General features: G+C 43.5%; 1 protein-coding gene across 1 annotated transcript; it reads left to right on the top strand.

The window, feature by feature from the left end:
• The first annotated feature begins 674 nt into the window (after positions 1 to 674).
• On the top strand, positions 675 to 14,504 carry LOC146833193 (keratin, type II cytoskeletal 7-like). The gene is made up of 9 exons (XM_085600850.1): positions 675 to 1,220; positions 4,568 to 4,788; positions 6,561 to 6,621; positions 7,518 to 7,613; positions 7,874 to 8,038; positions 11,526 to 11,651; positions 12,448 to 12,668; positions 14,083 to 14,117; positions 14,216 to 14,504. The coding sequence occupies exons 1-9, from the start codon at positions 771 to 773 to the stop codon at positions 14,413 to 14,415; spliced, it is 1,575 nt and encodes a 524-aa protein (XP_085456976.1). The 5' UTR covers positions 675 to 770; the 3' UTR covers positions 14,416 to 14,504.
• Positions 14,505 to 15,042: the final 538 nt, after the last annotated feature.

Raw genomic sequence — 15,042 nt, forward strand, 5'->3', positions numbered from 1 at the left:
GAAGTACTAATCATACCAAATAAAACAATTTCAATTAGAGCGGGTTAATCACAAAACAGCCACCCATGGTCCCGCACAGCACAGCTTCGCTCTCAAAAACTCTCCCCTGCCTGTGTTAGATTATTTGTGAGGATTGTAAATTAACACCAGCGCAATGTTTTCTTTCGTGCAGGTATTTTTACTATTTTGATTTCGTTCTTCAGAAGCTTGGTGTTGTAAAGGGTGGGCCTCCTGTCAATTCACAAGAAACGTACTTTTAAGGTGTGTGTTCACACGCGTGTGACTTAGGAACGCGGCCTGCATTGTGCATGTCAGGTGCCGTTGTGTGCCTGTCCTCGGGGCCTGTTACAGTTCACTGGAAGTATAACGCAGGTCGAGAGACCTGTTTGCTTTCAGGCTGCCTATTGTGTGCACCAAGGAATCACAATACAACCAGTTTCCCGAGCATTCTAGCGGCAGTGAATGCTTCAGTGGCCGGACAGGTTCCTCGCCACATTTTCATGTAATTGCAGCTGTGAACTAGTAGAGTTTTCCACATTCTTGCATGTTACTGATGTGTCGCGGGTGTGTTAGGAGATCGGACAGATTAGTTTGCCCGCAGGCTCTCGCGCCTGACGTGGGAATCAGGAAACAACAGAAGGCTCCTCGAGCGGATAAAAGGTGAGGCCTCTGCTCTCGCTGGTCAGAGGGGTCTCCTTCCTGCCGAACTCCACTCTAGCTCTCCTTCTCTTCCCACTCAAGCCTTGCCCGTACTCCTGCAAGCCGGCACCATGAGTTTCTCGCGCAAAGTGGCCTATTCCGGCCCAGTGAAGTCTAGTTCAGCCTCTGTGAACTTCTCACAGGCTGGGAGTCGGGGAGGGGGTCTGCGGTTCCAGAGCAGCGGGGCTAATAACAACAGCAGCAGCAGATCTCTCTATGGCGGGAGCGGGGGGCGGCGACAGATGTCCACCGGTATTTTCAATAGCGGTGGATTTGGTGGCGGCGCAGGGGAATCCTTTAGTGCCAGAAGCTTCAGTGGAGTTTCAAGCGCTCCCAGCCGAATGTCCAGCGGCGCCAACTTTGGGGGTGCTCCACCTGCTGGCATCACACAGGTAGTCGTAAACCCTGAGGCGCTCAAGCCATTCGTCCCGGATTGGGACCAGAACGCCCCCGAGCAGAAGAAGCAGGAGCGCGAGCAGATCAAGACCCTCAACAACAAGTTTGCCTCTTTCATCGACAAGGTAAGATTTACACGTGTCTGGGATCCTCTTCCATGGACCCTGGGCCAAAGGATTAACCACTTACCTAGATTGTTGTACCCCAGGCACAGAGCAGGCGTTCAGCTAGGACTGCAGTAGTTGCTAAATAACTGGATCTGTTCTGATTTGATGGCTGTTATTAATCTCCTCACTGAATTCCCTGTTGGAGGGGCTCGCCAGTGGGGGCATTTGACAAGCATTGTGTCTTCTAAAGCTAGATACTATAAAGGCAGTGCTGTAGGCTGTGAGTAACACTTGTAACCCGCAATCCCGTTTCTTGTGCATCTTGCACCCTGACCCTCTTTCAGGGTAAGAAATGGGGGTTGTGAGTTGATTGGGCATCTAGAGAGGTTAAGGGAAAGCATTACTGAAACAAATAAAACCTGTTATTTACAGACTGTCTAAACTGCCATTTTCCTTCCGTAGGTTTGACACTATCTCTACACTTTTGAATTAAAGATGGGAGTGTTTAAATTGCATTTATATAGCGCTTACTACTCCTGACGAGGCATTGCATGCACTCCTTTTGGAGAGAATGTTTGGGGTGCGGCTATCATTCGCATGTGTGTAGCATGTACAAGATGCTTGCACTCCTTCATGTGGCAGTTCTTTGATGTAGTCGTCTGATGTTGTGTAGAGCTTCCCTTTCTGGTGTGGACGTTTGGTGGTGTGGGAATATGGCTGTTGTTGAACATCCTCCTGCATGGGGCAGTTCGAAGGTCGTGCTTTAGATGGTGTGGCCCTTTAATCCTGCCATCCTTGCTTTGTCAAGTAAGTGTTACTATATGCCTGGCTGTGCCATTTTTGTGGCTGCGCATTCATTGTTGTGGCTGATCAGCCACGCGCTCCTTTCTGTTACTGAGTGGTAGAATTGAGTTATTGAGGCCATGATCTGATGCACCCTGTGTTTTGATAGTTCAGTGGTGGTACACCCTGTCTTCCCACAGTCCAGCTCTGCAGCACTCCATGCTCTGGTCGTTTTGTGATACTGCACTAACGGTTGTACCCATTCTGCGAAGCACTTCTTGTTGCAGCACTTTATTGGTAATGTTATGTTATGTTATGTTATATTAATTTATAAAGCGCACTGTTAACCGAAGGTGTCCTGGCGCTGAAAGCCGTTTACCTGGAAGAGACAGCGTAAGAGAAAACCCATCCCAGGAGCATTGTCAGAACCTAGGCTGAAAACAGCCAAGTCTTCAGATTTTTTCTAAAGGTTAGAAGTTCCGTGGCAGACCTTAGAAAAAATAAAAAGTTCATTCCAGGCGTTGGTGGCTTTGAGCACAAAGCTCTTTCCGCCCCAGTTGGCCTTTTTTGCCCTAGGGACAGCTGCCCGCTTAGCTTCCATAGAACGCAATGTTCTCCTAGGGACATACCACTGGAAGCGTTCTCTGAGGTCCAATGGCCCAGCTCCCTGTAGGGACTTATATACGATACAGAGGGCCTTAAAATGGACCTGTTGTTTCATAGGGAGCCAGTGAAGATCTCGTAGACCGTTCCTGATTGACAAGTACCTTGGAGTATCCGTGAGCAACCTTGCTGCCGCATTCTGTACCATCTGGAGTCTGTTAAGGTGTTTTTTATGGATTGTCAGATACAGACTGTTACAGTAATCCAGACGGGACAGAACTAGAGCGGATACTACGGATCTGAAGCTTTCAGCTGTTAGGAAGGGTCTGATTTTTTTCAGAGTTCTTAGAATGAAAAAACATGTAGACACCACTCTACTAACCTGGCCCCCGAATGAAAGAGTGTTATCTACAATCACACCCAGGTTTTTTACTTTAGGTGCTGGTGGAGGAGGGAGGCCCATCTCACTGGGCCACCAGGCCGGGGTCCAGAGGTTAGGATTATTCCCGAATATGATCACCTCAGTCTTGCCTGCGTTTAGCTTCAGGCAATTAGCGGCCATCCAACCAGTAATGGCATCCATACAATCCTGGCATTGGTGAAACCCTATTGTTAACCAAACTTATGGAATTCTTTCTTCCTTGTGATGGATGCTAGATAATCTTAGTTTATGTTTCTGATTCTTTATATTCAGGTGTGACATTTTTAGGCATTGCTAACTAGGGCCTACGTTTACTTCCTTTGTCCTTGAACGAAGTTTTACTTCCTGTATCTTTGGATTGACAGTTTTACTTCCGGATGCGTTATTATTTTTCCTACATCTTTGGTCTGTGTTCTACTTTATGTATCGTTCATGGGACCATTTTACTTCATGTACCCTTTATATGCATTTTATCTCAAGAATGCTTGATTTGACAGCTTTACTACCTATAGATTTATTTTGACATTTTAACTCTTTAATTGTTGGTCTGAGCTGAATTTCCTGCAATCTCGGTGCAGCAGTTTTAGGTTCCACGTGACAGTGTTGAGAGACTGATTTCATTGGTGTGATATTTCCGAGATTCTGCACTGATTGGCGTGACAGTTCTTATGCATCGCATCCATGAGATTGGTGCTTTTGTAGGTGCGTGACTTTTTTGTGACTTGGGGGCATATTAACAAGGTGGTGATATGAAATTATCGCCGCTTTTGCGTCCTTTTCGGGCGATAAGCGGCGATAATTTCATCGCCTTATCAGCAAAGACACGCTATTGCGTGTCTTGCTGACTTAGCGCCCGTTTGCAGCACACCTCCGATCGCATCGCTAATGAGATGCAAAGGAGGCGTGCCTGACAAGACTCCCTTGGGAAAATATCGCGAAGGCAGCTTCGCGATATTAACAAGGGAGGGTAGCGATTTTTAAAATCGCGTTAAGTATGCCTTAACGCATGAATTTAACGTCTGTTAAATTCCTGACTAAGGCATACTTAACATGGGGGGTGGATTTTGTGGCTAAGACCACAGGCCCTATCATCTAGGATATCGCCGTTTTCCACCATGGAAAACTGCGATATCCCAACAATCTCTGGAATTGTTATCGCCTCGGCGATGCGCGTTGTTAATAATGCGCAATCCAGGCGATACATTCCAGAGATAGCCGGCGATAAATATGCAAGCGCTAAGCGCGCTTTGCGATATTTATCGCCGGCCCTTGTTAATATGCCCCACTGAGTGAGCGAATGTAGATAACACAAAACACCAAACGACATTGATGTGTCTGTGTGAATACAGTGATGGCCAGGAAAGTGTTCCATTGTAACTGCTGCCAAGATAAGTTCGCCATACATCACATGCTCCCGTTCTTGGGTTCAGAAGGCAGGCAGGGCTGAGATGCTGTGCACCCTACAGAATACCTTCTGAGATGACAACTCTTTGAGTGGCAGCTAAGAGATAACCCGCTCCCTGTGCACCAGTGATACAGTCTGATTCTCATCTTTCAGGTTCGGTTCCTGGAACAACAGAACAAGGTTCTGGAAACAAAATGGAGCCTTCTGCAGCAACAGGGAGGAAAAGGAGCATCCAGCAAAAGCACCATTGAGCCCCTCTTCGAAGACTACATCAACAACCTGCGACGGCAGCTGGAGGGCCTGAACAACGCCCAGGGTCGCCTGGAAGGGGAGCTGAAGAATACAAAAGACGTGGTAGAGGATTTTAAGCACAAGTAAGTAATAAACAATATAGTATGAAATACCGCACGACAAGCATTTACCATAACAAATTTTTATTCCCACGTCTTTTGTATGTGAGTCAGATCTACTCACCGGAAGCTGAATCAAATGGTGGCAGATGGGCCACAGGTTAGTCCAAAGAGGGCATGTCTAGGCTCAGGCTCACTTTGCAATGGATTTTCAATTGGCCCAAGTGGTCAGTTTCCACCTGTAGCACATTTTTAAACAACATGCAGGAGAAAGAGGTATATGTTTGGAAGATTTCAGGCACACTTATATACATTAGACAAACTTAAATATCAGCATTTCAGAAATACTCCTAAAATTACAAACTACAGTAAGATATCCGAATTATACCTAACGTTGCATAAGTGGTCCTTACTCTGATGAAATTCAGAACATTCACATAATTTTCAGCAAGTGAAAACTAGGAATGCCACTCTATCCAAGGACTATGGCTTCTCCACTGAATGGCCAGCACTGGGTTTACCTACAGCAACAGTAACAGCTGCGTTACCTAGCTTCTAGAAGTACTGTAGGAGTTGCCATTCGGCAGCCCTGTGCCAGGATGTTTTACTTGCTTATAAGTCCACACATTTACAAATGCACGATGGTCTACCAGTTTGCACTGCATGCATGTTTACACGTTCATTATGCAATTCCCTCTAGAAGAAGTCCACTTCCAACACCACGTCTGCGCCAAGCCTACAGGCTTAGCAACTAGACCGCATTGATGGTAAAGTTCTCTGTTAGTGTGGAGTGCTGTTTACATAGAGCCATAAAGAGGCAAATTCAGTACCCACAGAATGATGGCGCCCTCATCATAATGTACTGTGCTCTGATTCTGCTCCAGGTCACTAAGCCTACAATTCAACAATAACGATTCTGAGTGGACATTTGTTAGCATGTCATCATAATGGAGGGCTTGTTTGATAAAAGGTGAAAGTTCATGACGATTTTCATCACAATGTGCCTACCACTGGCCCACATTAGTGCTCTACATGTGCTATGAATTTGCAAAAGAGGGAGGGTAAACACAAGAGCCATGTATGACAGCTCAGATAATCCCAACCTTGCCGGTTATTTTCATGTCAGTGCTTCTGACTCATACAGTCAAAATCAAAATATACTTTATTCGATTTTTTCGTATTAAAAATCATGAAAGTAACATGGTTAAAAAAGAATACTTTCATACATATATATATATATATGTATAATTAATTCCATCTGTACAGAGATCTCAATCCTACCTATCTACAAAAATTAAAAACAGACCAACATCCAATTTTAGGTAGTTTACATAAAATGAAGGCACAGCTTAACTTAAAACATTTTTTAATAATAAAGAAAGAATTAATCATACCTATACATATGGCTGTTTCAGATTTCCCATTAGGTAAGTCTCATTTTAAAAAAAGGTGGCATTACATAAAGTAGGAACAATGAACTGAAACTACAGGATTGAAACATAGAACGCTTTGGAAGGAGATGGGCCATGGGTAGTAGTGCTGGTCGTTTGGCTTTGCTCCGTGCAAATTTACTCTCACTACTGTAAGAATTCCCCATGCGACTTCCTGTAAACCACCTAAGGCCAACATCTTGGTGAACAAAACATTACAAATATTTATTTCAGCTATCACACGCGTGGTGCTGCTAGTGTAGTGGGACTACAAACGCTGAACATATCAAGTATTTTCAATGCGCTTCAGAAGCTGACAAGGAAGATAGAAACTGATTTACCTTAACTTTCTCTCACCTAAAACAGGTATGAAGAAGAAATCAACAGGCGCACTGTGGCAGAGAATGAATTTGTGGTCCTCAAGAAAGTGAGTTATGAACCCACAGTAAACACCGAAACATAAACTACAAGACATCACAAACAACCCTCAATCTCCTTAGAAATGACTGAAAGTAATTAGAAAAAGCCCAAGTTCAAACTTGTTTTCTTTCAGGTGCAGATTTCAAGGCCAGAAAGTCAAATGTACCAGAGACTTGAAACAGTCAGTACAATGTGGTGCACATCTGGGCAGGTTCACTGACTACGATTTTCAGCAGAGTGGGGCTAAAGCCACAATTCTAATAAAGGCCCACACTAGCCTTTATTCATATATTACTTTGTTTCCAGTAGCATGTAACATACTCCAAAGAACTACTTGAGCCCCTTCCAAGGAGAGACTAGACTGAACATTCGAGGTATTATCTGAATTAAAAGGAATCAATGCCCACCACAGCAGTCTTAAAGTTGGTTTGGGGGCTGCCAGACCGTGGTTTAGACAGTGGCATAGCAATCGGTGGTACAGCAGGTGCAGCAGCACTGGAGCCCAGCATTCTGAGGGGGGCCATCACCCAGGTTATTGCAGTATTTCAAACCGCTATCACGGGAGCCATTTTCCTTGGAGTAACGTCCATGGCACCATTGCTGCATCACTGGGTCTTGAAACAAGTGCACCTTATGGTTCTCCAGTTTATTTAGGATGGAGAGTAGGGATGAATATCCAATGCTTGTAGAGTGCTGGTAGGCATTTCTTGGAAGGTGAACACAACCAAAGCAGGGGGTTAGTTTTGGGATTTCTAGAAGCCTGGAGTGTCACAGGTTCATAGGCTACTGACACCTGTCACACAATAGAAAGGTCCAGGCTTCCACTTAACCATTTACTCTTTTCCATTTTTTGTGGTTAGGGTATAGAACATAATCGTGATGGGTATCTTTTTGCTTGTGCAGGATGTTGATGCGGCCTTCATGAATAAGGTCGAACTGGAGGCCAAGGTGGAGGCTCTTACACAGGAGATCGACTTCTTGCATGCTCTCTACGAGAAGGTGAGGAACATGCTTATTTGTTTGTTTTATACTGGGACGAGCCTTTATCATACCAAATCACAAGGCACATAAAAACGGCATTGCTTACTGCTGATTCATTGCTGAGCTAGAAAACAAACTATTTGACATGTAGCATCGTTGACTAGTCTTTTAGGCATTTGGGAAGAGAAGGGGTAGCAAACTATGACATACGCGCAAGTGACCTATTCAATTTGAGCCATACAGAATGGGTAAATTAAAACTATTGCTTCCTTCCGCAGGAACTTTCTGAAGTGCAAGGAAGCGTCCAAGATACTTCTGTCATCCTATCCATGGACAACAACCGATCATTGGACCTTAACAGCCTCATCGCAGAAGTTAGAGCTCAGTACGAGGCCATAGCTCTGAAGAGCAAAACAGAAGCCGAGGAGGTCTACAATACCAAGGTATTTAGTAGGCGATGCAACCCAATTACGTACCGCCCCTCAATAGTCCTTTGCATACAGTAAGAGTCCTGCAGCAAAACTGGGGCTCGAATGTACCAAGTCAATGGCTGTTCTGTCTAAAGCACAGTTTGCATGCAAGGAATCACACCAAATATATTTGAATATCAGCAAAACTATTTAGAATGGAAACATAATAGAGAATGAAGAAATGAAAAACGTTAAATAATATAAATTGGTCGCACCCACTAGACATCACTATATGAAAAAGTAGCCACATGAAAACGGTCAAGATAAAATAATAATAAGACTGGGCCCTAATCTTAATGGAGAGATAATAACAGATAGGCTTTCCGAGAACTTTGAAGAGAGACTTCTTTAAGTGGTCTTGAGCTCCGGTGGCTGCAGGTCTACATCTCTGGAAGGTGCAGACTTCTAGCGTGGAATGCAGATCTTTAGGGAGTCGTGTTCTCCTTTCCGTCATCATTGTGCATTTTCCAGACGGTTGAGATTGCTCTACAAAATGAAAGACGGTGGACCCAGAGCAGACAGAGACAAGGGCACCACATGGAATACTCCAGTCTCACTATAGTGACTTCCTGGGCCCGCTGCCTGACATTCAACAATGTCCAATGCTTTGAGCATCTGGCAGAAATAATGGGAAAGTCCCAATGACAGCTATTAACGAAAAGCACACCTGCTTATCTTGCAGGCTAGCTCACCATCTATGGTGGTTCTCTGCGCTTTCACAACCCGGACAACATCAGACTGCAGAGTAAGAATTGTAAAATAAAACAAGACAGCAGTACTTTTCCAACCATGTACCCGGGTTCTGAAACAACATTCCTGTACCTTTTCCCAGTGGGTCCTAATGATTGGGCATCTCCAGAGAGTGTGCACTAGTGTACCTTGCTGCCTATATCCCCAGAGGCATTGATCATCCTTTGTCTTGCCCTTTTTCAACAGCTGTGTTCTGGGGTAGTATGTCCGGTGTAATATCTTTGATTGCACTAGTCTGAACCCTGTCCAAATGGCCATCTTTCGTGGGTAGCTGCAAGCCTCTCCCATGTGTCGTCTTCCAGCCTGCCTAGATCTTGTTCCCATCTGTTCCTCAATGCTGTGAGGCGTGGCAGGCTATTGTTGAGCATTGTAAAATATATCAGCGAGATTGACGTGCCTATGCAGGGGAGCCCCAAGGCTTTCCTTTCCAGCAGTGTTACCTCCTTAACGACCCACAGTTTATTGGCATCATTCTGCAGGATGGACCCTTGACAGTTCATATTGGTCCTGTAGTTCTGAGAACAGTATAATCTATCCATCCCCCGTACATCCCCAATTTGAAAGATACCTAACAGGTCCCATTTCGGGTGTCCTTCTATTATTAATACTATTATTATTCAATTCATCAGATTCCCAGAGTGGTGTATCTAATGTCAGTTTCCCCTTCCAGCACACTGCTGCCATTGCTTTTCCACAGATCTTTACTATTGTGGCTGAGGAGGATGGCAATATATTGAGGGCCAGCAAAATAAGCGGTTCTTTCGCCCGGTCTCTGCACGCCAAAAATCCAAACAGGTGCCGTACATTATGCCTCGTCATTCTGTTGGCATGAAGCCAGATTGGTTTGGTGTAATAATAGTATCCACCACCTGAGCCTGGTGGCATGCCAGTACCTTCCCTAACATTTCGTTTCTACATTGAAGAGAGAAATTGGTCTGTAGAAGGCACAATCCTTTGGCAGGTTCCCGCCTTGTGAATGAGCACTATGGTGGCTTGCCGCATGTCCCTGGTGCATATTCCCACCTCTTTGGCCCCCTCTAACATCAATATAATGGGGTCCATGATTTTAGATCTCACACACTTAATAGTATTCTGCGAGGAATCCATTTGGCCCCACAGATTTCCGACTCTTCAGCTGGGATCTGGCTTCAGAGATTTCTCGTGCTGCTATTTCTGCCTCCGGGGTGGTTCTCATATCTGCACCAAGTTTCAGGGCTGGTATGTCTCTGATTAATCTTTTCTGGTCCCCCAGGGCTTCCCTCATTCTTTACTGGCACATCTGTCCCAAGTGGCCTGTGCAATGTCGTTTGCTGTTATCTTCAGCATTCCATCCATGTGTCCCATGGACTCATCTCCGCCTTACATAACATAGTTGGGGCAATAACTTACAGACTGTGGTGCTCCAGAGAAGTAATAGTGAAGCAATATTTTGCCTAAAGCTGCGGAGCAGTACTTCATTTTTTCCAGAGCTTAAGCTGACTTGATCAAAACAGATAATGAGCCTCATTTAAGGTTTCTGGACGTTTGACCAATCTACTGTGGGAACAAAGCTTGCCTCTGCCTTTCTACCTACTGCCAGTTTCCTAAATTTAATGTTTGAAGCTTGCTCAATGGCCTTTTTTCACTGAAAAAGTGGAACGGCCTGTGAACTTTTTACAATAAGCTTTGACAGTGGCAGTAGGTCTGATGGTGATTGTTCTGTTTTTGCAAAACATTATTGTTGGGGAACCTGCTTGGCCCTCATCAATCTAAAAAAATATTTTTGGTCTAAAAAAAACACCATAGTAGTCTCTGGAAATAATGGGAGCAACTTTGTGTGACAGAATAAAAGATCAATGGGTGAAGAAGGCTGGCTGAAAGTCCCTATAACTATATTATACATATAATTTTATTAAATCAAAGTCTCGTCTAATGCCAGACCTAAACACACTCGATGTTGACCTCTTTGCCATGTTATGGTGCCATTATGGTGGGTTTAAATGTTTTCTGTTTTAAAGACAAACCTCAAAGGTGTTTTTTAAACAAAAAATAAGATAGTGGTTGTGTACATAAACACTACTGTACATGGAATAGCAGCAAAACAGGCTTTTAATTTAGACAAAAAAATGTGTGACATGTCCACTGTGTTGACGCACTGTCAGGTCCCTTCTCTCTTATCTTATCCCATATTACATATAATATCACGCAGTACACATCAGACATGTTAACTTAACCAGAGGACATAAAAAGCAAAAATATCAGTTGAAATGAGTGTAAATAGTGTCAATAAATACTTGGTGATGTCACTTACATTCACAATGTTTCAATCAATGGAGGCATTTCTTCAGTACAGCTAATAGAGGCGGTCTCCGCCGTACCTCAGCTGTGGTGGAAACTATGGAAAAATGGCCCTAAAAGGTATGGACTCGTTCATCAATGCTATTTGGAAGCATGCAATCAAATTTCCTTAAATCTCCACTTACTGCACACCTCTTTCATGCATGACACCACACCGAACAATCAAATTTTTACTATATTCTCAAAAGTAAATAAAAGAAAAACCCGACATAAATGTGTGCTATAAGAAAAGCTACAGGCCTCTCTTTCTCTGTACCAATACATTACGTTTATACTCTTTCTAGTTGAGTCTTTCCTTGTTTCTCCAATGGGAAACGCTGCACAGAACGTTGAATTCATACATTACCTGTGTCTTGTTTACGGTACCCCTCAGTACAGGGAGCTGGAGTCCAAAGCTGGTGAACATGGCAACACTCTGAAAAACACCAAGAACGAGATCTCGGACCTCAACCGGGCCATTCAAAGACTGCGGGCAGAGATTGACAACGTGAAGAGACAGGTGAGGCACAGAATCATTACATGGCTCAGCGTAGGTGTTGCTGCATAGTGGGTCACTTCATGAGCATGACACCATGACACCCATCGTGCGTATCTCAGAGCAGAAATATCACACCTAGATAGGGAGGGGGAGAACGATTGAGTGAGTTAACCCACTAAAAAACAGCTATGAAAAGCCAGAATCGACTGATTGCGTGAACAAGCGATACACTCATTTTGTTTTTTTTGCAAGATGTTACCCAGTGGCTTTGCTAGAGAAATGAATAGCAACATTTAAATAAATTAATTTCATCCGCTTCTACTAAGACCTACCTTAAAAATCAAATCTCCTATAACCGGGGTTGTTAGTCCATTCTTATTATTTTCCTACGTATTTATTTTATATTTTGTAAGAGCAGATCTTAGCACGAGGGTTATAGATTGCTATACTAAGCAAGTATAATATGAATACAGAAAAATGTTATACAAATGCAATTTACAATAGAGAGAAACTTCACCAATCACCATGAAATTAGTATTAGAAATAGAGATTAAGAGTGGATCCACTCGAAGTAAACTCAGAATAACCATGTAAAGTAAAACTAGAAAACCAAATTGCCCTTTGCAAAAAGTTGTTTTCAAAGGTTTTTTCCAACTCTGTCTAAAAGGTCCGTAAGGAAGGGGGCAGGCCAAGGGAAGTGTGGAAGGAATTCCAGGACGCTGACTACCCATGTCACAAATTGATCCCATATTTAAGGCACCAGGGCAAATGCAGGATAGTAGAAAACACCACAAAATATATATTTTTTCTCATGCAGTGCATGGCAATACAAGAATCAATTGACGGGATGGAGAGCCGAGGAGAGAGCGCTTTACAAGATGCCAGGGCAAAACTTGCAGATCTGGAAGCTGCCTTACAAAAGGCCAAACACAACTTGGCGCTCCAACTGCGTGACTACCAAGAGCTGATGAACGTCAAATTAGCCTTGGACATTGAGATCGCCACCTACAGAACCCTGCTGGAAGGAGAAGAGAGCAGGTGGGTTTCTCGTAATATATCATAAAAACCTCGCTTAAAGATAACTCATTACTCTTGAACAGAGAAAATCAGCTTAGCCTAATTTCAGAATTTTTCGAAGTGCTAACTTGCTGGGCCTCCTTTACGATGCTCTTTGCCTCTATATAAAAAGGCTTCTATACATACATCACCCACTTCCTTAGATTTCTGGATGTGTGGTGCTCACAAATTATTAAACATAAGGGATATAAGCTGTAGTTTTGTCAGCTACTAGATGTTTCTCTAGGCCACTATCCACTTCAGGGAAAAAAATTGAAAAACGGAATGCCCTATAGCATACAATTCTGTGACATGTGCTTCACTGCCAGTTATGCCATATAGAACTATTTCTTCTTGGATGGTCTTCAAAATGTAGATCGATACAAGGGTCCTCACACAATTAAGTTTTCAGTGGTGACTTTCACAGTCTACACATTCTGGAAACCTTTGATAAGTACAGTTCATGGCGAGGGGTGGGTGGGCATCACTGCCCAGTAATCCTGCAGGTCTTCAATACTACAATATTCATGGAAAATGGGTGGGGTGGGTAGCTGGTTTCATGTAGGTTTTTCCTAGTTTAGATCCACAGGAGTAGGGGAAGGCATAGGCTTCATTTTCCTAATTTAGATCCACAGGAGTAGGGGAAAGCATAGGCTTCATTTTCCTAATTTAGATCCACAGGAGATGGGGAAGGTATAGGCTTCATTTTCCTAGTTAAGATCCACAGGAGTAGGGGAAGGCATAGGCTTCATTTTCCTAGTTTAGATCCACAGGAGATGGGGAAGGCATAGGCTTCATTTTCCTAGTTTAGATCCACAGGAGTAGGGGATGGCATAGGCCTCATTTTCCTAGTTTAGATCCACAGGAGTAATGGAAGGCATAGGCTTCATTTTCCTAGTTTGGATCCACAGGAGTAGGGAAAGGCATAGGCCTCATTTTCCTAGTTTAGAGCCACAGGAGTTGGGGAAGGCATAGGCTTCATTTTCCTAGTTTATATCCACAGGAGTAGGGGTCTTTGTTTTTTGTACAATCTATGATTCCTGAGAAAGAATTACAAGTTCCACTTACAAAGGGAGTCCTTCCCTAGAAGGCTTTCTTATGAGTGTTCTCTTATCAGATTTCCAGAGCACCTTTCAATAGCTACACTTTGTGTGGCACCCAGAAAGTGGACTCTTTCAGACACACTAATTGATCCTCCTGGATAACATTAACACGTTTGACTCTTTTGAGCATCTTCAACTTTTAGGCACTTGAGAACAGCTTTTATAGCTAGCTTTCCTGGGCAAAGTTCGCCTACCAGCTTCTGGAATGGCCTTCTTCACTCTGCATCTTAGTCCTCCTCGTTTTTGTGTGCAGAACTTTCCCTACTCTAATTATTTGTTTTCAACCCCCACAGGATGGACGGACAAGACATCAACAACTGCTCAATATGTAAGTACTGCTAAAATGTCTTTCTTTACACGGGGCAGTAGATTCAAATTGTTGTGTTGTTTTATGAAGCATGCTAATAGCGATTTCTCTGTTTTCAGCTTTTGTAAGTGGTGGCTCTGGAGGAGGAGCGTCGTCAGGAAAAGCAAGTGGTTCATCATATGGAGTCGATGCTGGAAAAGAGGAGATTGGATTCACTCTTGACCAAGCATTAAATTCTTCTTTCAAAGGACAAAAATCTAGTGGAGTTGCAATCATCTCAAAAACCTCATCATCAACAAGACAAAGCTATGGATACTGAAAAAATTAAAGAAAAGCTTCAATACAGTAAACATTTCCTTCCCAGTTAAACCTGCAAATCAACTGCTAATAAAGATTTGTATAAATGCGTATTTTTTGTAAGATTTTACTTTAAAATACTCTTCACAGACAATTACTATCCAATGCAATCATTTTGTGAACAGATCAGACCTTTGGACTGGAATCATAAATATACGAGCCATCTTGGAAAATGAGAATTCCTCATTTGTGTGTGTCTGTACGTTTGCTTTTCATATTATTTTTTTTTATGTGTTTCTGCACTTGTCAGCAAAGCCAACCGTGATGGATGTCAGAGCACTTTGCACAGAAGTTCAGGTGCTGTGTTACAAGGAATGTGGGTGAGGGGAAACATGGGTACATATGTACAAGCCCCTATCACCACCACAACGTCACTATTATCGACTTTGTGGTGGCGATAGGGGCTGCGCCTTATTTACAAGGCAGCGTTAAGCCACTTAACATGGCTTAATGCTGACTTGGAAATAAGCCCCCCTTTCATGCTATGTTAGCGTGAAAAGGGTGGGCAGTGGGTGTTGCGGTGGGCGTTCCACCGCAACATCCATTCATTTTGATGCTGCACCCTATTTACAAGGGTGGCGTACGTAGG

This window comes from Triturus cristatus, chromosome 4_2 (genome assembly GCF_964204655.1).
Source record: "Triturus cristatus chromosome 4_2, aTriCri1.1, whole genome shotgun sequence".
Classification (NCBI taxonomy): Eukaryota; Metazoa; Chordata; class Amphibia; order Caudata; family Salamandridae; genus Triturus; species Triturus cristatus.